General features: G+C 40.2%; 1 protein-coding gene across 4 annotated transcripts; it reads right to left on the bottom strand.

Moving 5' to 3' along the window:
* Positions 1–1,129: 1,129 nt before the first annotated feature.
* EOGT (EGF domain specific O-linked N-acetylglucosamine transferase) lies at positions 1,130–23,072 on the bottom strand. 4 transcript variants are annotated; one of them, XM_075052999.1, is made up of 17 exons: positions 22,534–23,072; positions 21,947–21,999; positions 20,906–21,135; positions 19,842–19,942; positions 19,195–19,303; positions 19,009–19,103; positions 17,753–17,857; positions 16,478–16,584; positions 14,792–14,895; positions 12,120–12,212; positions 11,307–11,378; positions 10,682–10,768; positions 9,410–9,478; positions 8,022–8,083; positions 6,247–6,366; positions 4,703–4,805; positions 1,130–4,323 (listed from the first exon to the last, which is right to left on the bottom strand). In XM_075052999.1, the coding sequence occupies exons 3-17, from the start codon at positions 21,113–21,115 to the stop codon at positions 4,177–4,179; spliced, it is 1,584 nt and encodes a 527-aa protein (XP_074909100.1). In that variant the 5' UTR covers positions 21,116–21,135; positions 21,947–21,999; positions 22,534–23,072; the 3' UTR covers positions 1,130–4,176. The 4 variants fall into 4 exon arrangements, with proteins under 4 accessions (XP_074909100.1, XP_074909098.1, XP_074909102.1 ...); XM_075052997.1 differs by having other exon boundaries at positions 20,906–21,130; XM_075053001.1 differs by having other exon boundaries at positions 22,571–23,072.
* Positions 23,073–25,462: the final 2,390 nt, after the last annotated feature.

Below are 25,462 nucleotides of genomic sequence, written 5' to 3'. Positions count from 1 at the left end.
AGCCTTTACACTTACTCATTCCTCCATCCTCCCCAGCCCTCTCATTCCCTCTGCTCATCTCCCTCCCCAACTCCACAAAATGCTTTTATCAGCTGCACTATTTGAGATACTCCTACCGTAAACTGCTCATTTCCACCAACACAGAAGCCACTAAAACTTCAGACCTGCGTTCACCAAGACTGGCTCAGTCATTTTATTCCAGCTCTAGGGTTTTTTTCTAGAAAGGTCACCCCAACCACAACCAAGACCCGTCTCCCTGCTTCGAGGTACTGCCACACCAGATGAGCAGCTCACACAGCCATCTCCTACACCATAGCCCACACCTACAGGAAAAATGAGTCTGTGGCAAGCAGTTCAAACTGCAGGCTTTTGCTAAGGCAGCTGACCTTGGCTGAAATGAGGTAGAGAGCCCTCACGCGAGCTGACCCACACAGTCTGTAGACGTGAGGAGCAGCTCCCATTCGGAGTAGGTCAAGCAGCTTCAGTAACTGCAGGCTTAGTATCCTCACACCCACGCTGTGAGAGGAGGAACTGAAATGCAAGAAAGATGATGAGAACTCATGAATGAATAACGAAGAGCCAAGATACTTGGGCCATTTCAGGGCCAAAGCCAGAAGAGTATTTAGTAGCAGTTCTTTTATTTCAGACGAAAAGCCCGATCCATGAGAAACGTGTGTTCAGAGGGGTGGAAGTAAGAGCTCAACTTCAAGGCAAAACACTGCAAATTGAAACAATTATTCAACATTGAAATCAAATAAAATTATCCCCTCACATTTTACCCTTCTGAGCAGATAAAAAGCTCTCAAGGAGAACGTTTCCTTCAGTTTCTCTCCTGCTTAAAAAAAATAAAAAGATTAAGGGACATTCTAAACCCTGAGTAATCTCATTAATGGTACAACTGGCAAGATTAACAGCAAAAATTAAACAATTTCATTATTATTTAATTGCTTTAAAGGATGTATTGCCTTAATATTTATAATTGTACTCTTAAGATTAATAATCTTGATTTGCCACCTCCCCATCACAAACCATTTCTCACACTTACCCAACTTCCACAGAACTTCACAAAGAAAAAATTGAAAATACATCTTGAAGACTTCTGAAGTAAAAAGGAAAGACACCACGTGCATCCATAAATTATTTTTTATTTCAAATGCAGCTCTCAGTTTACATTGTACATGAAACACAGGCAATCCTGTAAGCATTCAGGATTGGCAACGTTCATTAAGTCCCAAAACTACATTCATCAGGCTGATGCCAATGTGCCAGTTAAACAAAGATTCTAAACTTAAACTGGAGAGACACAAAAAAAAAAAAATAAAAAAAAATCAGAAGTAGCAAGGAACAAGATTCCTATAGTCTGGTAGGAAAATACAACCCAGAGCTATACCCTGCCTAAAGAACAAGTGGTCCAAAAGTCTCATGGATTCCCTCAAATTTCAATTTCTAGGCAGATGGAGATGGCCCAGACCCTCTTTAAGAAAGTCATGAGCCAGATCTCTGCTGTTGTCCGAACTCTCCCTCAGGATTTATTGGCAAAATCCCATTAATCCAACCAAACCTCCTTTTGCTGCCAAGATAATTTTGCGACTATTTGTAAAGCTAAATCAACCAAAATAGTATTTTCATCCCAGTAATATTAAGCCACAAAGGCTGAAGAATATGTTGGCCATCAACTATTGACGCTGCACTCAAATTTAGTGAAACTGGTGAATGTTGGCAGGGTATTTTGCCCTTGGATTAATTCCCCACAGCCTCTCCTCCACGCATTCAGGCATATGTTCGACCACTTGTTTTAGCGAGTCCTAACATAGCTTGAAAGAGAAGCTCTTCATCAGCTGCTTCTGTACAAATTCAAGCACATGCCTGCATTCACACACTGGCTTCAACAGCATCATCTGCAGCACAGAAAGTTAAACATATACCAATGTTTTCCACAAACTAATCTTAAAATGCCTGGCAACAAAGCCATCAGCGCAAGATGACAGCGTTATCTCTGAATGTTTCCCAGACAAATAAATCTGAATATCAGTTTAGACCTCAGAGCATCAGGTTGTCATGGCAGGAAAAAGCAGACACACATGACTCTATCCAATTAACAGTGTTTAAAACATTTGCCTCTAAAACCTGGTAAAGCTATGACCAAAAATTTTACACTTTTTTTATTAAAAAGCTTTTTATTAAAAAAATTATCAAATATCTGTGCACAGTTCATAGTTAAATGTCTTCTTTATTTTGAGTTAGTTTCATTTGAACTCAGAGATTTCACTGACTTAAGTTTTATACATTTTTTTTCTTTAAAAATCCCACAAGGTAAAAAAACCACACGCACACACAATACAAATACAGGAAACTACATTTCTCAAGGGCTTTTTTTTTTTTTTTTCTCATGCCAAGAAGTGCAGTTTTGCTTCTATGGTTCTTTAAAGTAAAACAATACACTGCACTAAGAATTGCACCAGATACACAAGATACCTTAAGGTATCAGCTATATCTAGGTTGTGAGAGATCTATATAAAAATTATGCTTACAGTAACTCATCTTTACCAGTATAGGCAGGTCAGTAAATGCACCTACACTCTGTGAAATTGCGTATGACTGTTGGAGAATGGAAGTCAATAATATCTACCATTATACCAGTGAAATGTTTACATTTATTGTAACTGTCTTGCTTTTGCATACAAATGTATGCTCTGCTTCAAGCCACTGAGACTGCATGATTATACTGCGAGCCTATCATGGGAATACATTCTCAAAAAAATCCACAATTTAACACAGAACTCTGTTTTTTATCTCACTGAACTTGATTCTTCCACACATCCTTCTGGCCCCACTTAAGACAACAGAACTACTCCCTTTTTTTTCCCCTGCTAGAACCAACACGTCAGCTCTGAAGGGAATTTTATAAAGAACTCGGCTTTGGCTTAATATTTCCTTCACTGAAAACAGTGAACTATGCTACTGGCTTTGGAAGGATTTTAAAAAGTTTTCTAGATTGACTCTTTGACATTTTGAGAAAACAAGAATATTAATAGATTATGCTTTTAATGACTCCAAGAACAAAGTTTCTCATGAGTTCATTTCCTTTCAGCTGCAGCTGAAAGACACCGTATGCATCTTCTCATTTGTCATAAAAAACTACAAGTCCATTCCCTTTAGCATCCCCAAGAAGACTCAAGTTTTATTCCAATTTGCTCATTTTTCCCATTACAGACTGCTGTTTTATGTGAAAAAAGCAGGAAACACCCAGATTACCTGATATTTTAAGTATTCACTCAGGAAAAGATTTACCTGCTTTGAGATAGAAGACTGACTAAACTTACTGAGCAGACCTGTTATATTTTAGCATTTAAAACCAGAGGGAGAAGAGTCAAAGCTTATATTTAAATGCAAAAACATAAGACATGTTTTTCTAACTTGAAAATGTTTCTAAAGCTGTAATAGAAGTCTGCAGTGTCTGTTCTACCAAACAACAAGAGTTAAAGCTTGCTTAACCACTTCATTCTTACAACCACTATTATACAAAGGAAGATTGTCAAACCTAGAAACAATACAGGGACAAGCACAGCAATAACATGGATGGTGATGGAAAGGAACTAACAAGCCATGCTGGAACCACTGCATCGTGTAACTCGGCTACAAATGACATAGTGGGCAGTATCTGACAATAGGAAGGCAATTCCTATTCAGAATTTTACTTACAGGTACAGGACTATAATATAAAAGCATCTACCTTCTTAAAAAGAGGAACTGAGGAGCTCTGACAGGCCTTGTTCATTCCCAGAGAGACTATACTGAGAAACCAAGCTGTAACACTCTCCATCCTCTAGCATTTCCTCAAATAATAGTAGGCATAAATTATTGCAAGATTAGTATCTACCCCAGAAAAATCTTACATGAAATGGATGGACATATCAGACAAGTATTTCAGAATGTGGAATGTAAAAATACAGTGCAAAAACCAAAAAGAGTTCTGAAAAACAGTTTTTACATATCAAAACCTCCCAGAATTAAGGAGAGGGTCAAGGTATGGTGCTAAGAAATGGTTTGACAAGTTAATAACGGGACATTTCCCTCGTAGAGGTTTACACGTTTCACACCAGCATTTTGCTTTATGTTGTTACAATATTTTTATGGAGCATTATTTAAAAATAATATTTCAGTCAGAAGTCAAATTTAAAATTCATCATGTTTTACCCTAAATGGCCACTTGGAATGCTGTGAAACGTGATTTGCAGCCAGAAGCACCAAGTACATAAATTCTTCCACATCAAAGGAGTAGTTTGTAAATTTTGGATGTTCTCCCAGAGTTGGGTGGTGTCCCTAGAAAAATGAAATAAGACCTTTTAGACAGAAAAAAATTCAGTACATCTTCCATTCAAAAAGCAAGAAAAAAAATTGAGCATCTGCCATTTTAATTTATTATTTCTGATCCATTGATCTGCTCTGAGGCAAAGAAGTCAGCAAAGTAACTGCATAACAGCAATGCTATGGATGGCTTAGATTAATGGCCAATTAATTTTATTTCTCTTCTTCCCTCAGTCATTAATATCAAATGATTTCTTACTCACAACAGGGAAGTTAATTTGGTCTAAAGAATGAAAACCATATTTCAAGTATCAGAACATAGATAGGTAAAACAAGTTAACCTTTAAATGCTTCAAGTTACAGCACCCACCCTTCTAGAAGTGGCCATCATTACCTGATCTTGAGGGAATACTTTATTCCTTTTTCGCCAAGTGATGTAGTGAATGCCTCTCAGCCTTGCCAAATCCAGGTAACAACGTTCATCTTCACAATTGTATCTAGGGGCAGGCAGAAAAATCAGAAAAACCCACAGAGATTTTACTGAAGTTTAACAGGGTGAAACAGGAAAAAAAAAACAAACAAACAAAAACCTTCAGGCCAAAATGTCGAGTTCTAAGGCTCTGAAACCATGGACAAATCTTACTCCACTGAAAACAACAAGGGCCAGCATCTGTTCTTCAGATGCAGCCTAGGAGGCAGTTTGAGGCACACCTGCATGTCAGGCATGCCCCTGTCTAGGTGCAGCAGCTCTTGGGCATGGGTTTCTGAATTTACTTGGAGACTGGACAAAATGCTCTCAAGCCAAGACTATGCTGCAAAGCACCAGCTCCACAGCCTTCCCACAGCAGAGGCTTTAAGCAGAATTTCCCAGGATGGAGAATTCAGTGCTCTTCTCAGAAGTGTGCAGCATTTTTGTTTAGTTCTATAGAACTGGGGTGCCTATTAACAACCATACTTTACAACAAAATTTGACCATGAAATTGGTCAGAGGGCTGGAATACCTCTCTTATGAAGAAAGGCTGAGACAGTTGGGGTTGTTCAGCCTGGAGGAGAGAAGGCTCTGGGAAGAACTCATTGCAGCCTTTCAGTACTTAAAGGGAACTTATAAGAAAGATGGAGACATGCCTTTTAGTAAGGCCTGTTGCAATAGGACCAGTCATAATGGTTTAAACTAAAAAAGGGTAGATTCAGACTAGATGCAAGGGAGAAATTTTTTACGATGAGGGTGGTGAAACCCTGGCCCAGGTTGCCTAGAGAGGTGGTAGGTGCCCCATCCCTGGAAACATTCAAGGTCAGGTTGGACAGGGCTCTGAGCAACCTGATCGAGTCGAAGATGTCCCTGCTCATTGCATGGGGTTGGACTAGATGACCTTTAAATGTCCTTTCCAACCCAAACTATTCTATGATTCTATGAAAATACGTTTAAAAGGAAGCTACTAGAGAAATTTAGGTAAAACAGAATGACACTCAGCTAAGTTTGGCCAGCAAGCTGGTGCTTATGTCCTGAGCATAGAAAGGAATATATAAATAACCTTCAGGGTGTTCTTTAACACCCTGGACATGCATCCTATGTAATCAATTCACCTGGATCACCAAAATACCATTAAACCTCAGACTCACCAGGTAGAATCTAACCAGTGAGGCTTTCTCTTTTGTTGCCATTTTCCCCAAGCAATTGTTGACAAGGCTGCATTTTATTTATACCACGGCATCTTAAGAAATCACAGGCTAAACCTGTAGGATATAGTTACACTATATTTTATAATGAAAGCTTCCTCACTTTTGATTCCCAGAAGATACTGCCAAAAATAGTCTAGACAAGGATGCAAGACAAACATTCATAGTCAACTACTAGCAAGTTAAAGTGCTTCATTAACACATATGAACAGACATTAGCAGTTGTGGTATAAGAGAGAAAAGAGAGAGAAAGAGACTTACAGTTCAAAAACAACAGCCCAGTCTGGTAGAAAGAGCAAATGGGTAAGTCCAGCTCCATGCATCCCAATGAATATATCAGAGTTGTGGGTAATTCTCAATTGCTCTGAAAATTCAAGTTCCCTGCAGACAACACAACAAAAATGGTGATCTGGCATGCCTATCCATCTCAGCAAGAATTAGTTACATGTAGAAAGTGCAAAATTAACTTAAGGGAATACTGAAAGAAAGAATTGATTTTTCAAGGAAAAATACTAAGAATCACAAATGCTGCAGCCAGCAATAACTCAGCATGGAATTAAAAGAAACACAGAAAGGTTTCAAAACTTCACAAGAGTCTCTTCCAAAAATTTGAACTTTTTTTTTTTTTACAAGTTAAAGTTTTTGCAAGTTTGGGGTTTTTTTACTTGCCTTTAAAAAAAAAATAATTGCATTACCTCCTTTAAAAAAACCCCAACATGAAGGACCTAAAACTGTTTTTAATGTAACATAGAAGTATACAATTCCCACCTAAAGGTGTGGATACCCAATCTGAACTTATGCATAGGTTATCAAGCAGAAATAAGGAGACCAGGCCTTTTTCAGCTCCTAGAACTGTAACTCTCTCCCATCCTTTGACTGTAAGTTCCAAATAAAGTAGTGTCTTTAAATAACCAGGTGTTCCCTGGGCACACAAGGAAAGAAGGGACTAAAGGTACTTAATTGTAAGAGAAGACAGACAACTGGAAACGGAAATTACAACAGGCTTCATTTGTGTATGAACAATTAATACATTAAAAATGAAAAGAATAACATCCTCTGACCATTTGGAAGAGAGTAGCAAGAAACTGACTTAAACCGCAACAAGAAAGTTTAAACTGCTTAAACTGCTGTAACAGCAGACATCAGGGAAACCCTTCTAACTATGATGACATTGATGCTGGAGGATAGCTGTGGAAATCTGTAATGCTGAATGGTACCACAAACAGTTTCAACAAGCACAGGAACTGTGGAACTACCACTTGGTCATGCTTTCAGGTGGGATGGTCCAGATGCCCTCTCAAGGGTATCCACCCTCTTTTCTATTACTAGACTGTTCAAGTGCTTTCATTGACACAGGAATCAGAAGGAACTCAACTTCCTCACAATGTCTCTGCTTTGGTCAAAACACTGATCTTCAGTTTCTCACTCTTCCTGCATGATCCATGACAGCACCATTGAGTAGATGGGAGCTGCTGCCATTTGGCACAGGCGTACACCTCTTGGGAACTTTTTCTTCAAGCCATTTCTTACTGGCACAGTGCCTGCTACATCTGGGCACCACGAATTGCCCTCAGGTGGTATCTTCAGGGGCCACCAGAGCAGCAAATAAGCTGAGTTATTACTCATTACTAAACTAAGGGTCATATAAAATATGACACCAGCATCACACAAGAGAAATCCCTGTTGACCCGCACTTAGTGTGGAGCATTAGCAAATCCAAAAGGGTGATGGGAACACAGCTGGTTCGGGGAGAAAGGAGGAAACAGAAAGAAAAGTAATTTCAAAACTTGCTTATCATATAGTAGCTTTAACCTGAGCCTACTAACTCTAGAGATTCATTCCCAAGTAGTGCATCATGGGATGGAAGTGCTTAACTAGCTCACCTACCACTCCCTCAGTAACATTCTTCCTTCCTTACCAGTTCTTGGATTTTGCAAAGATTAGAAATTGGGGCATACGTAGCTTTGCCTGCAAACAGCTTTCACCAGCCATAGGCAGCATGAGATCACACTAGTTTCTTTTACCAACTTACGTACTTGTATTTGTAGTCTACCACTTTGACCTCCAACGTCGATACTGTTTTCAAAGCACTTAAAAGCTAAGGAGGAAAAATAAAAAAGACAATGATTTGGTGTTCTCCTTCAATTAATTCCTCCCCTGCACTCCTGATCATTTTACACACTCCTTCTCCCTACCAGGGAATTACAAGCAAGACAGAACATATTGTCACTGACACATAAAGGAGTAGTTCCCCTCTTTTTGTGCCTTCCCACCTAAGATACATACATTATTCCTGGCAGAGCAACCCCTGGAGGGGAGACTTAGATCTCCTGCACTCTCACAAAGGCTACTGTTGCCTTCTACATGCTCCAGGACCCAATCCTAAACCATTCAAACTAGTAGGAGTTCTGTCAGGAATAGTAGGAAGATGTGGTTGGATTTCCAAAAGATATTCCAATACCTAAAGAAGCAAATTGGTAGCTAGAAGGATTTTCAAAAATACCTTACTAGGTCAGACTCCTACTCAAATGAGAAATGAAACCAGGTTAGAGCCTGGGCTTCTAACCTAAAAGGGCTTCTTCTAAATCTCCAATCCATAGCCAGCAGAAGACAGAGAAAGAGCCAAGTATTTTCTTTTACAAAAGTGTAGTAAAGATAAGATTAACTTCTCCCTTTCTGTCATGTGCTCGTTACCAGAAAACACACTACATGTAGCAGTATAGGCATGCACTGTGGACAGCCTACCAGATAAGGCACAAATCTAGCTTTCTGCACTCTGTCTATCCTGCCACTGAGCTATTGCATCAAACAAGCCTCAGTTTCTCCCTACATAAGGTGGGGATGATAATGCCAATTCATTTTTGTCAGGCACTAACAGCTAAGAATGAAGACAGGTATGAAAACATCAGATGTTATCATTTTACCACATAGAAGCTACACCATAAATCCATTAAGTTGCATGATTCAAAAATGTGAATCAATATGAAAATTCATTAAGTTTTGAATGCACGTACTCAGAGACAATAGCTTATGCATTTTAATCTGCAAGCATAACAAAGGTTTTTGTTAGAGTCTTCAACACTGGGGATGCTAGAAATAAAAGAGATAATCTGAAAGCGAAATAATTTAATTTTATCAGAAGGGCTGCAGTGTCTGTTTGTTAAGAGGAAATGCTTTTAGTATTACATCTGTAGTCTTCCACTGGATATTTAAAAAGGGCAGCAAGGTTCAGTGTCTGGTGTACAGAAATGGAGACTGGCTAGAAGACATATTAGAAGAAATTAATATTAGCACTGAACATATTTGTCCAAGATTTGTCAGCAGATAGATGTCTTGGCTGCTCCTGAAAAAAAAAAAAAAATCAATTCAATGAGCAAAATTTAACTTCTAATAATTTTTTTTTTAAAAGTAAAAAGGACCACACCTCATTCTGGTTTAATATTTTCCGGTAATCTGTACTGCGTGCAAGTATTGTGACTCGAATTTTCCCATCCTAAAAAGAAAGAAGCAGCAGTGTATTAGCTATGGGGCAGATCTCACAAAAAAAAAACCCCAACAAAAAACAACCCCCCCCCCCCCCCAAAAAAAAACAAAAACCAAAAACAACCCAAACACATCCATATTTACTTTTGGCAATTATTTGAGCAGCTAAATATGTTTCTTCCCCATGTAATAGATGATGTAACCACCTTAAAATTCACATCATATTTTCCAAAAAATTGAAAGTGTCAAAAACTTTGTGAAAGTCTGACTATTAACAAAGAATAAAACATTTTCTGAAAGATTTATTTTATTCAGTACAAAAGAGCCTTTGTATTACACATTACATGGAAGTTTTTGAAAGCAGGAAAGCAGCTTTCAGGATGGCTTGCGCACAAGATCCTTGGAAAAAAATATTTTACTTCTATAACAGTTCCTCCTTTTAGCTCTTTAAATTAATTGGACTCACAGGGGTAAGTGTTCCAAGTGAAATAAAGAGATTTAACTGCATGAGTCCCATTAGTGTCAGCAGGAGAAGCATAACTAAATGCCTGTGCAGTGCCTTGAATGTGTGCCCCTCAGCGATAATATGTAGGCTACTCTCTAGCAAATACTTCAAGAAGCCCAGGACTGCCGTATCCATCAATGCAGCCATTGCAACAGTTTGCAAAAACTACCAGTGTGTACAGCAGAGAAGCCCAGGGCCAGGCAGATGGTATTGGGCAGAGATTGGAAGGACCAGATTCAATCATTTCCTCCTCTGACCTGAGCTCAGCAGTAACTATGAGGATTGATAGAGAGCAAGCTCACTGCATTGCTCTGTGGGATCCCCTCTACTGGACCCAAGGACAGCACCTTGTCAGTATACTCCAGAAGAGACCACGTTCCATGGATCTTACTTAACTAGGAAGGACACAAAGGCCTTGAGCACAGAGAATAGAGACGAGGAAGAGGTCCTAGGGTTGGAAGGAAGATGTTCTAAAGCCTGTCCTATGGAAATAGGGCATGAGGGCAACTTTCACAAACATACACAAATGTTTGCTGAAGGCCTTTATAGAACAGGCTGACTTACAGGAAAAAAAATCCCAGGCATCACAGGAAAGGACAAAAAGTGCACGATATGCCCTTATTCCCCACTGAGGCCAGCTTGCTAATGCTGTTTCTCTAGTAAGAGCCACCAGCTCCATTTTACAACTTTACTATTCAGCTATCATACCTTGGGTCCTTCTTGTGTGATATTTAATCTGTGTAACACATGCTGAGAAAATGCTCTAAATAGCCCTGTACCGTGACAGCCAGAGATCTGAAATTAAAAAAGCAATTGTTAATACAAAAACTTATTTTGCTCAGAAAACCTCTCTTTGTGATCAGCCTTTTGCCATTCCTGTGGAACAAAAGCCTAGTATCATGCACTGCGCTAAACATGTCACTATTCACTGCAACACAAGTGGCACTTTCATTTAGAAAGAAATATAACTGTCTCTACAGTGTTACAGCCTGAATGCATGAGCTAATACCCTCGGGAAAGTCTGTCAGCGTACAAGCTCTTGTGCTCTGCAAAAATACCAGTAAGTTCACAATGTCCACCCATTAAAGAGAAATAATACGCATCTCATGAGCTGTGACATAGGAGATTGTACACAACCAGTTCCTATCAACCAGCTAAAGTAACTTCAAAATCATAATCTTTAAGGAAGATCATTTCATTTGGAGTTGCACAGACTTCCAATGCAGTACATTTCATGATAGCTGAGGTAGGTATTTGAGAGATTCATTAGCTCAGATTTTATACTGTCACACACACATCTAGTTAACACAGTGGACGGATAAAAAGAACTCACCAATGGCGTGTTATAAAACAAGCCATATCGCATTCGAGGCAGTAATGAGAAGACTGCTTCTTTAAAGCATACCTGCAAAGCAAGATCACAAGAAGTTACACTGCACTGCTACCTTCAGCTGGCACATTCCGTGCTCATTCAGTGGGATCACTGCTTATAATGAGCTAGCAATTACATGCTCCTGTCAAGAACATCCTCACTTCCTTCACTGTGCAAATGAATAGAACAAAGACAATCCTGATCCCAAAAGAGCTCTCACTTAGGATGCTACAGATGCAAGTGTGGGAAGAGATAAAAAAAACCACCCCCAAAACAGAACAAACATGAACCAGTTAGAGATTAGAGAGTTTAATACAGGCTTTAAGGGATTTAAGAGACTAAAATGAGCTCTGAATGAACAGGTACATTTTTTGGTGGGACTAAAAATTTTTTTAATGATAAACAGCAGGTATACTAACAGTTGCAGGGGAAGATAAACACCTCAGTAGGAATCAGAACACTTAGAAAGACAGTACCATTTGAAAATCCTTAACTTCAGCAGTGGGTCCTGCAGAACTGAAACCAATACCTAAATATCACCTCTTAGAAGACACAAAAGTTAGGTCCATTTATATAAAGCATAGATATGCCACAGAATTAGGTTACAGCTCTATCTCTTGTTTGTAAGGTAGAATACTCATATTACGCAAATTAAACATGCATGGAAAGTATTAATGCTTTCCTCTGAAACACCCATATCCATAGGTGGCTTGAGAAGCTGTCATATTTACTACCTAGTGACTACGAATTAAAACAAAATATAAAATTCCATACCCTCTTAGAGTCAAAGGTTTTCAAGTGTATAATTTCATAGTCAGTAAATGCCTTCCATGTCTCACTGAACAGGTCGCCATAGCCATATGAACTCTAGGAGGAAAGGAAAACACACAAGGGCATAATGATTACATAAATGCATATAAAAACTCTCTTCATGATTTACAAGTACTACATACAAGTTTTAACATACAATTAATATGCACATTGCCACCATGACACCTAAGACAGCCTAGCACAGAACACAGACATTACAGAACGCTGAACCCTGCATTTACAATGGCAGTTAACTCAAATTACCTGTCAGGTAGTTAATTTTTAATATAACAGGTCTAGATTGTTAATTTATAGAAAAGTTCTTCAGCGGCAGATTAGACTTTCTGAGTTAGGAGCAAGGGGTACCTACTACTTTCCTCAGAGACAACAGAACACAAGTTAAATTTAAAGTAACAAACATACGGATGGTAGAAGGCATGAACCTCAACTTCTGAGACTAAAAAACCACCTGGGAATTCAAGTGCAGCAGTAACGTTTGAAGTGAAAAGTCACAACAAGCCTGTTTCACATTTGCCTCTGTTTTGGGATCATCACCTGTATCACAAATTGAAGGCAATGATCTGATCTGATGGAAGAAACAGCCAGGAAACTGTTTTGCATTACTTTGACAAACTACCAAGAAGTTTCTCTACAGGGCATTACAAAACTTCCCCCTTTGCAGCAATGCTCTGGAGAACCTTTTAAAAATCATCTACTCCCCACAACATTGGCCTATCAGCAGGGGCTCTTGCCTTCAAATTTGTAACATTTTCTAGACATTTGAGGGCTAAGAGTCACCATCTCTTGCTCTCTGAATGCAAATAAATATGACCTCAGTAGTCCTGGTGCAGATTCTCACTTAAAGCTTCCTTTCAACTCTGGAGCTAGTTCAGGCTGCTTAGAAAATTATATGGAAACATTCTCAACAAGAAATTTGAAAATAAGACTATCAATGACAGCAGAAGAGTGCAGACATCTAGTGAAATGTAAGAGAACCTAAAGGGTGCCAGATTTCCTTCACTAGAAGAGGTGCTTCCTTCCCTTTCCCCTCCTTCTGCCATTAAGTTTCAATGAATTTTACAATCCATACTACTTTCTGGCCATCTGTATTACAAGAACTGCTCTTCAAGATTAGAAGTAGAGTACTGATCTCCAAAACTGAAAATACTACTTTCTAATGCTATCTGCTCTCCTTAAAAGTGCTTTATAAACATTGCTTTCCTGCATTTGCAGAGACAGCCTACAAATCAACACCCAGTAGATTTCCTACTCATTTTCTGCTTTGTTTAACCCACATCTAAGGGCATTACTGTTTAATAAGAATAGTGCACTGATTCTACAGTAGCTAGAATGTATGGCCAAATCTAATTACATCATGGAAAAGAAAGAGAATGAATAATAAGCTCAAGTCCATCTTTTGATCAGCATGGACAGTTCAGCAGTTAGTTGGTGCCATCATCTGGTTGTACATGGTAATGAACTCAAGCAGGCCGAGAAGTTAGGACTTATTTAAAATGATAGTACCGTGACAGTACTTACTTTGAATGGTATATTTGAAAGAGTTATTTGATTCAACAATGCAATATAAGACAAAGAGTTGCTTTTCAAAGTAATTTACAATGCTGTCTGACATCTGATCTTTTCGGAAAGCCATCAGAGCTGGATTAATAGGTCCCTGTATAACATTTAGAGAGCTTGCTTATCTGGCAGGTGGGTTTACTTTAGCTTTCAAAATGTAAAATAATTAAAAAAAAGGGTCTCTTCTAACCAAAGAGGTTTCTCATTAAATAGCACGCAGAGGATATTTGCAGTTCTGTATTGAATATTAGTTGTCCTAGCAGTAAATATTCAGAAAGAAAACCCAGTATATTATGAGACTATCATAGTCAAGAACTGTGTTATTTCCGGACCTGATTACACATGTTATCTGGCATTTTACAAATTGCCTAGTTTTTCATTGTTTAGTTTATAACTCTCCTACACAACTGAAATACTGGCCAGTAAAACTAATACTACTCTCAAACACAGTCACGGTTTCAACTCAGCAGTGCAGCAGAAATAGCCCCACTTAAAAATTTGGTTTATATGTCATCATGGCATTCTAAGAGGCGACTGAGAGAAGGAACTGCAAGAAGGCTATTTAAAGGAATTAAGTATTAGACCCTGTTTTGATATGTACAAGGATTTCATTTAGTTGTTTTCTTTATTACAGGCTGCACCTTACTGATTTAGAAAGATGCAAGGCTGCGTTTCTTTTTAAATATAGAAGAAACAGTTTTGAGTAAATCTACGTCAATATTCTCAGAGAAAAAATCTAGAGAAAACAGCATGAAACATTCAAATGCTACACATTAGAAATACAGATCATGTTATTTTTGAGGTGACACCAAAAAAAGCCATAATTATGTACGAGCAAAAGATGAGCTACAGAGTAGTATTCAAACAGCACATGGTTTATTGTGGAAAATCTGTTCCCTGACTATTGTTCATGCACCTGTATTGACAGGATCCAAAAACTTACCAGGTCCACATGGCTAAGCCCACAAGAAAGCTAAGGATTGGCTACTAAAAGCTTCAGAGCCTCTATAAAGCAGAGATACAACCGATTACAAATGTTAAAAGCACAGCAGACTTACGGTGTCCCACATGACTATGTTGACATCAGTACTGAAGGAATTATTTATATGCTGTGTAATATAAAGATTGACGAAATCACAGAAGTGATGATACATATTAACACCTGAGAAAGAAAGAGTTGTTAGCAAAATACTACATTACTCGCTCCACTTTTTATCTGTTCATGCATTTTTTCCTTAGTAGTATCCTGCATTTTATATTAGTTTTCCCCTGCTTCTGACTGAATGCTTCTTATACACCCTAAAAAAGGTATATAGGGGGAAGGAATCAAGGTAAGAAATCTGAAGTAAAATGTGGTTTTTAAAAGTTCAGAGAAATTAGAAGAGCAGCCAAAAGACAGCATAAGAAAAAGATAAGTTTCACGTGCTATTTCTCATTACACTCTGCAGCTGCTTTCTGAATTATATGAAAGCAACTACTGCTTTAACAATAGCTAGTTAGACATAAAGGAAACTTTAAAAACAGGCCTTCGGCACTGATCTTGGTTCTGCTTTATTAGGGTTAAGGGAAACTCTGTCTGCAGGACTACAAGACAGAACTTGTACTTGCACATGAGCCAAAGCCCAAGTAATTCCTCAGGTTTTTTCTCAGAGCATTCTTGTTCGTTCTTGGTTTCTTAAGCTAATACCTTGAGACCATGGTGCATAAAAAACTACCATGAAACAGAGGAGGTAACGTAATCCAGTTTTCTTGCTAGTGAAGACCAGATCCCAGTTTTGGAACCATGTGCACACAGCCCCTGTTTCTAAGCTTCTGACCAAAAGGAGCTGCCATGATAGGAATTAGCTGCCGGATTTCCTATACTGCTCAAACAGCAATTTTCCCCCGCTTCCCCTAAAACAAAGGAGCTGGACAAAATCGCCTCCTGAGCTACAGCTAGATCACCCTGCTCAAAGGTACAAATTGACAGCATAGCAACTCTTCCACAGTAACTGTTCAGGGGCCTGCAACAACTTTGCCTAAAATATAAGATACTGGCCTGCAGGGGAAGTTTACAGCTGCACTTTGTCACAGGGTCAGAACACAGCAGACAACTACCCAGTTTAAACCATAGGTTACCCCGCAGCAGCTTGTTTGTATGTCTACATCCTGAACACTCTCTTTGATTAACATTTGTCTGTAAAACATGCTGCATGAACAAAAAGGTTGGTGAACTTCAAAAAATGTCAGATACCACTAGCTGATTCCTAAAGATGCTTGGGTGCTGCCCCTCTTGGAATACCATTTCCTCTTCCATATCATTCAATATGCACAGAACCCTCAGTTACTGAACACATACTACAAGACACATACACCCATACCTTGTGTTTCATGGTATGAAACCTGTCATCCAGAAACAGCCAAAATCAAAGACTGCACAGAAAGGTCTTTGGCACAAAGTCAAAGACTGTCAAAACACAGTCAAGAGAATGACTGTGCAAGGCAAGTGGCAGGAAATTTTTCTGATTTTTTTTTTTAAACCATCTCTGGGAAAACGCAAGATTTTTAAATTTAAGTTTCCGAGTTCATCAATGGAACTACAGAAAAAAAGGAATGACAAAGTCATATAATTTTTCAAAAATAAAAATATATTACAAGTGAACTTGACAATCACAAAGGCATAATGTAGATGGGCAAGTTGGATACGGGCTCTTTTTACTACAGTACTGCAGGAGAAAAAAAACTAAACTAAAGATACCAATTACCTGCATCTAATTTCATGAAGTATGTTGGCTTTTCAATAACAATGTCACACTTCCCATCTTCTAGCGGCCTGAAGTTTAATGCAGTAAATGTCTGGAGTTCTGCAAACCTACAAAGATTCAATGACACAGAACATGCTTTGTCATTAACACACTTAAACAAATGTACATCATACATCTAAGATTTTGTAACTGTTCATCCAGTCCATTTGATTTAACGGGACTGCTGAAAACTGATAGAGTCTGACAATCATTTTAATGATTTGAAATTGTAATGGAAGGTTCTTCAGGTTATGAGCTTCAAGAGGTTAAACACTGCCTTTGATCTCAGGAGCGAACAGCATCTTTGATCTACAAATCAAGGCAGTAGAGATGTAACAAAGAGCCTTAGAGCCTAGATCTGTGGGTCTATCCAACTTGATCTGCATTGCCAAAGACACTTCAGCAAGATCTTCATGCTTTGGTCAGAATAGTGAATGTAGATGCAATATTTATTATTCCTGGATATAAACAAGGATAAGCAGTTGAGATGACAATAGCAGGTAGAGAAGAAAAGTCTTTTCCTCCTCTGCAGCTATTCTTAACCAAAATTGACCATCAATGCAAAATGAGAAAAAACATGAAAACATGAGAAAAGCATAAAAACGAATTCTTTTATGGACCTTAATGGCTCAAATTCCTTCATGTTTTGCCAATTTACTGGCAAGGCAGCTTTGAAGTGCTAACATGCAACCTGTGATACTTAACCAGCTACCACAAAGCACCCTCTGCACTTCCTACTCAGCCTGTAGACTATTGTCCATTTTACATTCCAAACACAGGCTCCCTGGGAACACCATATGAATATATATCCAGATCGCGCATTGCATTGGCCCCAACATCACCAAGGACTGTTTGAACTAAGACACAAGTACAAACTTCAAGGCATTTCGCAACAAAACAATCGTCTCCTTCTATAAACAGATTAGGCATAGAACCAGCATCTTGTCCGGAAAACATCTGAAGGTTAGAACTTGAAATTACAAAACATTTTCAGATCTTTTGCTGCTATAGATTAGGCAGGACACAATTACACATAGCATAGTTTAGAACATTCTGCATAGATGTAATTATCAGAGGTACCTAATATGAACTCTCAAATTGACCTTAGAAAGGAGCAACTATTTCCCCAGTATGCTGATACATAAGCTGTGATCCACACAGCCGCTAATGCCAATGAAAAAAATAAAAAAGAATTAGTAAGTGAACTTGGAAGCAGCCTTGAGAAGTGATTCTTACCAAGACTGCAAAGGGCTCTTGCGTTGACCTTCAGCCAAAAATGCTTGAACGTTGAGGGTGCAATGACCTCCAATTTCTCCCTTCTGGAAGAAGTCTTCTTTGAATCTAATGCAAATTAGTAAAAGTCTATCAGCTTTTGTGCTACAAAGTGCTCTGCAATCTCAATTATATACTCAAGCCAGTGCTAGTTAGTTGCAATTCAGCAAGGTGCTTCATACATATTTAAAACCTGAGTATTTAATTCAGCATAAATCAAGCATTTCCCACAATTCCCAAATAAAGATAGTGGTGTCCTTGGAGTTCTACACAGCAATTTAGAAAACAGCACTAATCCACCCAGAACATTATTAGGAATCATTTTCACATACTCAAATGAGTAATTTAATTAGATTTTGCTACATGATTACTTACAGGAGCACCATTAGTTGGGTTTTTTGTTTGTTTGTTTTTAATAACAAATTCTTACTGAAATTCACCTCAGATTTCACAACCCAGTTAGTAACCCAAGAATTTCATACAACATACAAGGAGTGAGGTGCAAGAACAGGTTTCATGAAAACAAATTGCCAACTAAAGCACTGTCTAAATTAGCTTTTAGGATAGACTGAGAAGATGACAAAACCCATTCTGAAGGGCATCAGCATCACAGTCATGAACCAGTTCTTTTCAAGTCATGTGGCCAAGACACTGACTTCAGAGATAAGGCAGAAGGAAAAATGCATGATGCCAGCATCAGTAGTATGTTTTTTTTAACACAGTTTTCCAATATGTAGCATTTTAATTTGGGATGTGGGAGATCCAGGTTCAGACCTTTCTTCAGTCTCACTGTATCTAAAAATGTAATTCCTGGTTCTGGCACAAAGGCATCTAGCATAGGAAAGGTCTTCTCGGTGCCTCATACAAAAACAATTCTACTTTGCACGTCACCTGATCAAGAAAGGATGTGACCAAAGACACAGAAAGGATGTGACCAAAGACCTAGAAAAGCCTTCCTCTCTTCTGTCAGAAGGGAGGGTTTCAATCATCCATCATCATTCCATAAAACTAAAAGCTTAGGTTTTTAAACAACCTGTACTGCTGACAGCAGCAGCAGCGGACAGCAATCAAGAGGTGTAGATCTCAACAGGACTTCAGCAACAAGTCTCTGATCAGCAGTAAAGCCCATGGCAACAAGCACACCAGCTTTGTTAAACAAATTCTGAAGTCCTTTTCCCTGCCATCCCTTGGTTTTACTATAACACAAGCAAATCAGACACCTGTCATGGTTTCTCTTTACAGTTCGTAAATCAAGGTACAAATTTGTGGCTCTGCAATGCTGAAGGTACTGAGAACAGGTCAGAGACGAATCTCCCTGTTAAGAAAAGAACAAGTAGGTTTTCATCAATAACAAAAATTGCATTTAAAGACAAGTAAAAAGTATCATATCTATCAGAAATACTTACTGTTGCTCCAGGCTTACAATGGGTTTTCATTTCATTGAGCCTCTCTTGAATGTAACCAAAGTCAGCTTGTTTCCAGAATATTTGTTGGGCTGTCTCAATGTCACTTGCCCTGGTATATGAAAGAGAGAGAAAAAAATCAAGGTCACTTGCTCAAGTCTAGTAACAACTTTAACAGATAACATTTTTTTCCACTGAAAGTGGAACAGAAGAGCCAGCTAGTTACTTTATTGACATTTAAGACACAAAACAGGAAGCAACTTATCAGCTGCATGTAAGTGAAAACATCAATGACAATTTAAAGCTATTCTCCCGTAAAAGGGTATAATTTTTTTTTTACATTTTTCCTCTGTTTTTAAAGCTAAGAAAGGAAATCCAGAGTTATTTTAGGAATCTGAATTCAAGGCTAAATCAGAATAATGAAAACATTGTGGCAGGAAGCATTTCAAACAGTATTTTCTGCCTTAAAAAGTTAGATTTTTTAAATTATGTTGAAAGATGTATGTTATGTGTAAATACACATATCTTGACAAAGAATCATCCTTTAAACTCTATATCACAATAATGTTAACTTCACAGCTAATACGAAAGTGAGCATTACACTCTTTTTTTTAACGTACTGTACTTTATACATTTAAAATGAAACTTACCATCCAGTTTCAACATAATCACACACTGGGTAACTGAACCTGTAATCTGATTTGCAAGATTTTTCATAACCCCAGCAGGATTTTAGTTTCTTCAAGTATTTCTGTAACACAGAATAACTGAATCAGGTTAGGCAACTGCAAAAAGGGAAATGACTTAAGTTAGTTGTTAGCTTATAAACTACCTCTCACTAATAAATCTTGCATAAAAGGCTTTTAGTTTGGTCTGTTTTCAAACGGAGTTTCAGAAAGAACACCCAGATTCTTTATGCACAACAGAGGCTTCAAAGAGGACACGCGTGCACAGCAACATTATCCTTGTCTTTAGTATGTCTGTTCCAGGACAACCACTTTCCTGACCCAGTAAGTAGGATTCCAAAAACGTCACATCACTGATAGATATAGATAACAAAGCTAAGCTCACACAAAGCACAGTGCTCCAGGCTGAGGGTACCACTGCTCCTCAGGCAAATCTAGAAACATTGGCTTCTGCAGTGCTGTAGAAAGCCAGAGAAGAGGGAGCGCAGCTCCCACCCCCAGCTCTACGAAGCTGCTCCAGCCTGAGAGACGCTAGAATTGCTCCCCAGCCACATGCAGCCCAGACCCTCCGGTTCACTTTCCTTGCTTCAGGTGAATGAATTATGTGCAACCACAGGATAAGATTAAATCAGCATTTCATTGATTTGCCTATACTCTTAGCACTTCCGCAAAAGTACTGCAGCATGCTAAAAATCACAGGCCTAGAAATTACTAGCTGTACTTAGTTCAAACACCTTTCACAGGCACAAGAGTCATTCAGACTAAGGTCACCATTTCAGCTCTGTAACAATTAAAAGAGGGAGGATAAAAATCTTGCAAACCAGTACATTATAAATCCAGTCTTGTGGCAGCATCAGATTCAGGAAGAGCCCTGTACATCTATTTCAAGAGCAAGAATTCCAAATCCCAGTGGAACCCACTAACTGTCAAGAAGAGCAATTCATCACCATCTTTAACTGCTATGACTCCAAGAACAAACCACCCCAACATTACATTTAAACAAACAAATAAAAACAAAGCAAACCTACTTTATACGGGCAACGAGAGTCTTGCTTACAGATGCCAGCAATATGCTGATTATTGTGCAGAAAGTATGGAATATGCTCATCTGGCAAGTTGATAGCTTTGTAGCTATATAATGGCTCTTCTGGAATGTTTTTGAATACAGTAAGATTTTCAGCTTGGGAATTAGCCAGAATTTCTTGCAGTAGCAATCCAAACACAAGCAACATGAACATGGCAACCTATGAGTCCTGTACTTAAAAAAAAAAACAACAACAACAAAAAGACACTTAACACATCTGCAGCACAGCACATTTCAAGCATGCAAGACAATATTCAGCCAAAGTCAGTCATATAATCAAAGAATTTGTACCTGTATTTCTGGGGTGGTTTCTTTTTCCTATGAAAAGTAAACTTTCACTAAGAGACTAGACTGTACTACCTCAGGATTATCTTTGAATCATTAGTCATTGAGGGTTATTACGCACTACCAACTCACAGTCAAACTAAAATGGGTGTGTTTACTTTAGCTAAATCCCAAGAGATCCTGAGAGTTCAAATGTGCAAACTAAGTATAGTGTATATAATATCCAGACAGCAGGAAGAAAATGTAAAAGTGTTGGGGGGGAGGGGTGAGAAGAGGAGGAATTTTAGTTTAAAAATAAGTATAGAAATAATACATTCTCCACTTTGGAAGAAACTAACCATTAGCTGAAGGCAAACTAGGCGGTCATAAATAAATGGTGAAACTTAAGTCTGTTTCAGGATGCTTGTTTTTAGTAGATAACATCACGTTAAAAAAAACTTTGAATACCAAGTTATATACTTCAAATTATAACTACAGGCCCACACATATCTCTATGTATACTCTAAAGCAGACTTGATACCTTTCTGGTACTACAACCTTCTCTTCAAACACCCCTGCTTTGAACCATTAAAATTCCTGAGGAAAATAAAGGATGGCCTGTATCTAAAAATCCTTTTTTGGCATTATAATTTGCCAAAATTTGCATGCTTGCTTGTGACTGAAGCCTTTAGCAATATTCATACAATACAAGTAGTTTTACCTGTTTGGTTTGAGGAGATTCAGATCTGCTTCAGATTTCCCAAATACACAAACCTGGGGGGGGATTAACACAAAACTGAGTTACAAAACACGTCCTGCAAAAGGAGGCTTCCTCAGAACACAGTCCTGCTTCTTGAGGAACATGCACAGCAACGAGAGCAACCTTCCAACAGCCTGGGACCGTGTCCGACCCATGTAGGTATTCGGATCCCTGCAAAAAAAGCGCTTCCCTCTCCCTATGGCACGCACCCCGGGACGCTGGGGGGGAATCCACCCCCTCCCCAGCTCACACCCCACACTTGCGCTGCGGTGCCCGGCTCCCAAATCGGCATCACCCCTCGCCCGTCCCCCTGGGCCCCGGCTGAGGGTGATCCCTCCCTTCAGGAAGGCACCCCACACCCCGGCGCTAGCACCGAGTCCGTACCGGACCCTGAGCCGGACCCAGCCTCCGACCCACGCCTGTCCCACGCCGGCCGAGCCCGTTACCGGACCCAGCCCCCGGCCTGCCCTAGACCCGCCGCAGACCCGCCCGAGCCCCGTCAGGCGCCGCTGCCCCGCCCGAGCCACCCCCGCGGCGGCAGCGCTCACCTCACGCCCTGAGGCCCCGGCGGGCACCTCGCCTCACCTCAGACCCGCCGACCCCGGAGAGAGAGCCCCGCGGCCCGCGGGACCGGCCGCTCCTCCCGTTACACGCTCGCCGACGGCCTTAATCCTCATACCGCCGCGGCTGCTGCCGCCTGTCCGGGGCTTGGGGAGCGCTCACGGCCCGGCCCGGCCCCACCAGGCTCCGCGGAGGGGAGGGGGGGGGGTAGAAAAGCGCCCGCCGCCCGCCCGCCCTCTCAGGGCGGCCCCGCCACCGCGCCCCTCCTTCACACCCGCGGAGGAGCGGGGCGGGCGAGCGCCGCCACCGCCACCCCCCGTCCCTCACAGCGGGGAGACGACCGCGGCCTGAGGGGCTGCCCGGGGGCCCGCCCTCCACCTGGAGGCGGCGGCGGCGGCGGGAGCGCCGAGCCGCCGGCGAAGGAGGAAGGAGCCCGGCCCGGCGGAAACCGGGCGGGGGACGCGGGTCGGCCTCCGCTGCCGCCAGCCGGCACCTGCCCGGGGCAGGGGGGGGTGGGAGCAGCCCCGCAGAGGCCGTGAAGGCAAAGCGGTGCGGTAGCCGGCGGCTCGTCTTCCCTTCCGCTGCCGGAAATCAAGGGCTGCCGCTGTATGGCACCGGGAACGGCGTTTCTCAGGATGCGGAGGAAAAAAGGGGCCTTTTCCTGCCGCCGCTCCGCAGGAAGCGCAGCCTCCGGGCACCCCATTGTGTCTGAGGCGGCCTCTCACACACACACACACACAAACCCCCCCGGGAGCCCCGGGGTTCAGACGGCGGCCGGTCAGGGCATCGCCTTTATCGGCGACACACGGCGTCGTTCACGGCTTCGCTCCGTTCCTGCTTCGGCAGTTGCCGCGGGGGGGCAGGCACTAAGGTCTCCGGCCGCTTCGCCCCTCGGGTTCGGGGGGGGGAAAAGGGGGAAAAGCCGCGGGAGAAGGGGCGGCAGGCAGGGACACCTACCTGAAGAAGGGAAAGCTACGTGCACTTCCACATTAAACCCATTACTGCGGCGCACTTACAAATAAACCAGCCTCCTGTACCGAAATAAGACTTTTAACTGGCATTTGTAACTCAAAATTCAAACTGCATTTGACACATTCTTTCGCAATACTTTCATAGCACTCGGTTCGTACACACCCGCCCACCACAAAACTGGTTTTAAGGCTTTTCTCAAGGAGAACCAGAGCACACTCTTAGCACAAAGTTTTATTTTACCCTGACCCATGCTTTTTACAGTTTATACACATTTTACAACTAGAAACCAAGGGTTCCAGTTTCACCATAAGACCACCCATTTAGTTTCATATTCATGATCATTATAGCCCTTAGTAAAACATAGGTACCTAAACTGCAACAAACTTGCAGTGGGACAAAAAATTAATAGAACTAACCCTCTCTCTCAGGTAGGGATACCTAGGATTTTCAACATCACCTCCTGCGCTCATAAAGGATGCAACAGTGCCCAGAGAAGCAAATACCACTTCTGTTTAAATTTATGCAAGTATGAATAAATGCCCTTTAAATGCCTTTCCGTTACCTTCCATAGACTAGGAAGTAAGCCCCCTCTGAACAGTATACTTTGAGTAAGACCATTTCTTCATACTTGCATATGCAGTGAAAATGAGGTATGAGTTAGTTGCTTTCAGAAAGAATATTCTAAAATAATAAACAGAAGTCGACATTAGTATTCTGACCCAAGTGCTTTCATTCTGCATGTTACTTTTCTAGGCAATCTCAGTAATAGCAACGAACTTAAGGTGTCCAAGCAGACATTAATCTTAGTATTTCTTCACAAGACACATACAAGGTTTGTATCAAAGATGACCAAAACAGAATACTTTGTTACCTTCCAACAGCCACTTTGTTTTCTAAGGCTTTGATGATTAAGACACAGCAGGCCATCCGATTCTCATGTGATAGTAAAGGTTGCACTAAGTGGGAATAAAGAATCAAAAAATAGTCAATACAAGTATTTACATCTACTTTTGTAAAATTTAAAAATCTAATGCTCTGACAAATGCTTTTATATCTAAAACAGTTAATGCTGACTGCATGTTAAAATTTCCCATTTACCTAAGCTCTTCCTGAAAACCCAAAATAGTCTGAGACATACTCAAAACTGCACCTGTGCCAGCCCTTAAGGAGTAGCTACTCACACATTACACAGGAAATGTTACTTTCAAAAGCACTGGCAGCAATAGGTCCAAATAAAAGTTCAAAGGATTTTTTTCTTTTTTTTTAAAGGAGTGCTGCATTTGTCTACCAAGACTGTAAAAAAAAAAAAAAAAAAGGTGAAAAATCAGCAATTTATTGATTCACTGCAGTAGATAAAAGCTGAATAGAATTTCTAATCTTTGACCATCATAAAAAGTTTCTTTTTTTAAGACAAGGCTGAACTTCTAACATTTGCACATCATAATTCTAACACATAGCAAATCAGTAAGTTCCAACATGTGCTTTTATATGGAGTGTTTTTTGGTTTTTTTGTGCAGTGGTTTTGGAGTGGGGTTTTTTTGAAACATAGAGCAACCAACCACACTTCAGTATGAAGGCAAAGTGTTAAATTCTGAGTTTTTTAGAAGAAAAATGGTTTCACCCTGGTTTCCAAAACTGAAACTAAGACAGTAAGAGGGTAGCTCCTTCCCACCTCCCGATGAAGGAAAAAAAAAAAAAGAAAATAAAAAAGAATTTTATTTTATTAAAGCAGTTAAAGTTTCTATGACAGATGGGGGGGTTAAGACAAATTTTAGTGTTCTTGCTCTATGGCTTTATTGAAATCCTCAGAATAACTGTCTGAATCTCAAACTGAACTAGGCTCTTCCACGAACGCACCCTTGCCTGTGTAACTTCAGTGACTAACTGTTCTCCCAATGAGGAATAACTCCCCAACACCCATAGAAAAGTAGTTTTACTGAGAGG

The sequence above is a fragment of the Buteo buteo genome, chromosome 21 (assembly GCF_964188355.1).
Source record: "Buteo buteo chromosome 21, bButBut1.hap1.1, whole genome shotgun sequence".
Lineage (NCBI taxonomy): Eukaryota > Metazoa > Chordata > Aves > Accipitriformes > Accipitridae > Buteo > Buteo buteo.
The sequence above is the reverse complement of the archived record's forward strand: the minus strand, read 5'-3'. Positions and strand labels throughout refer to the sequence as shown.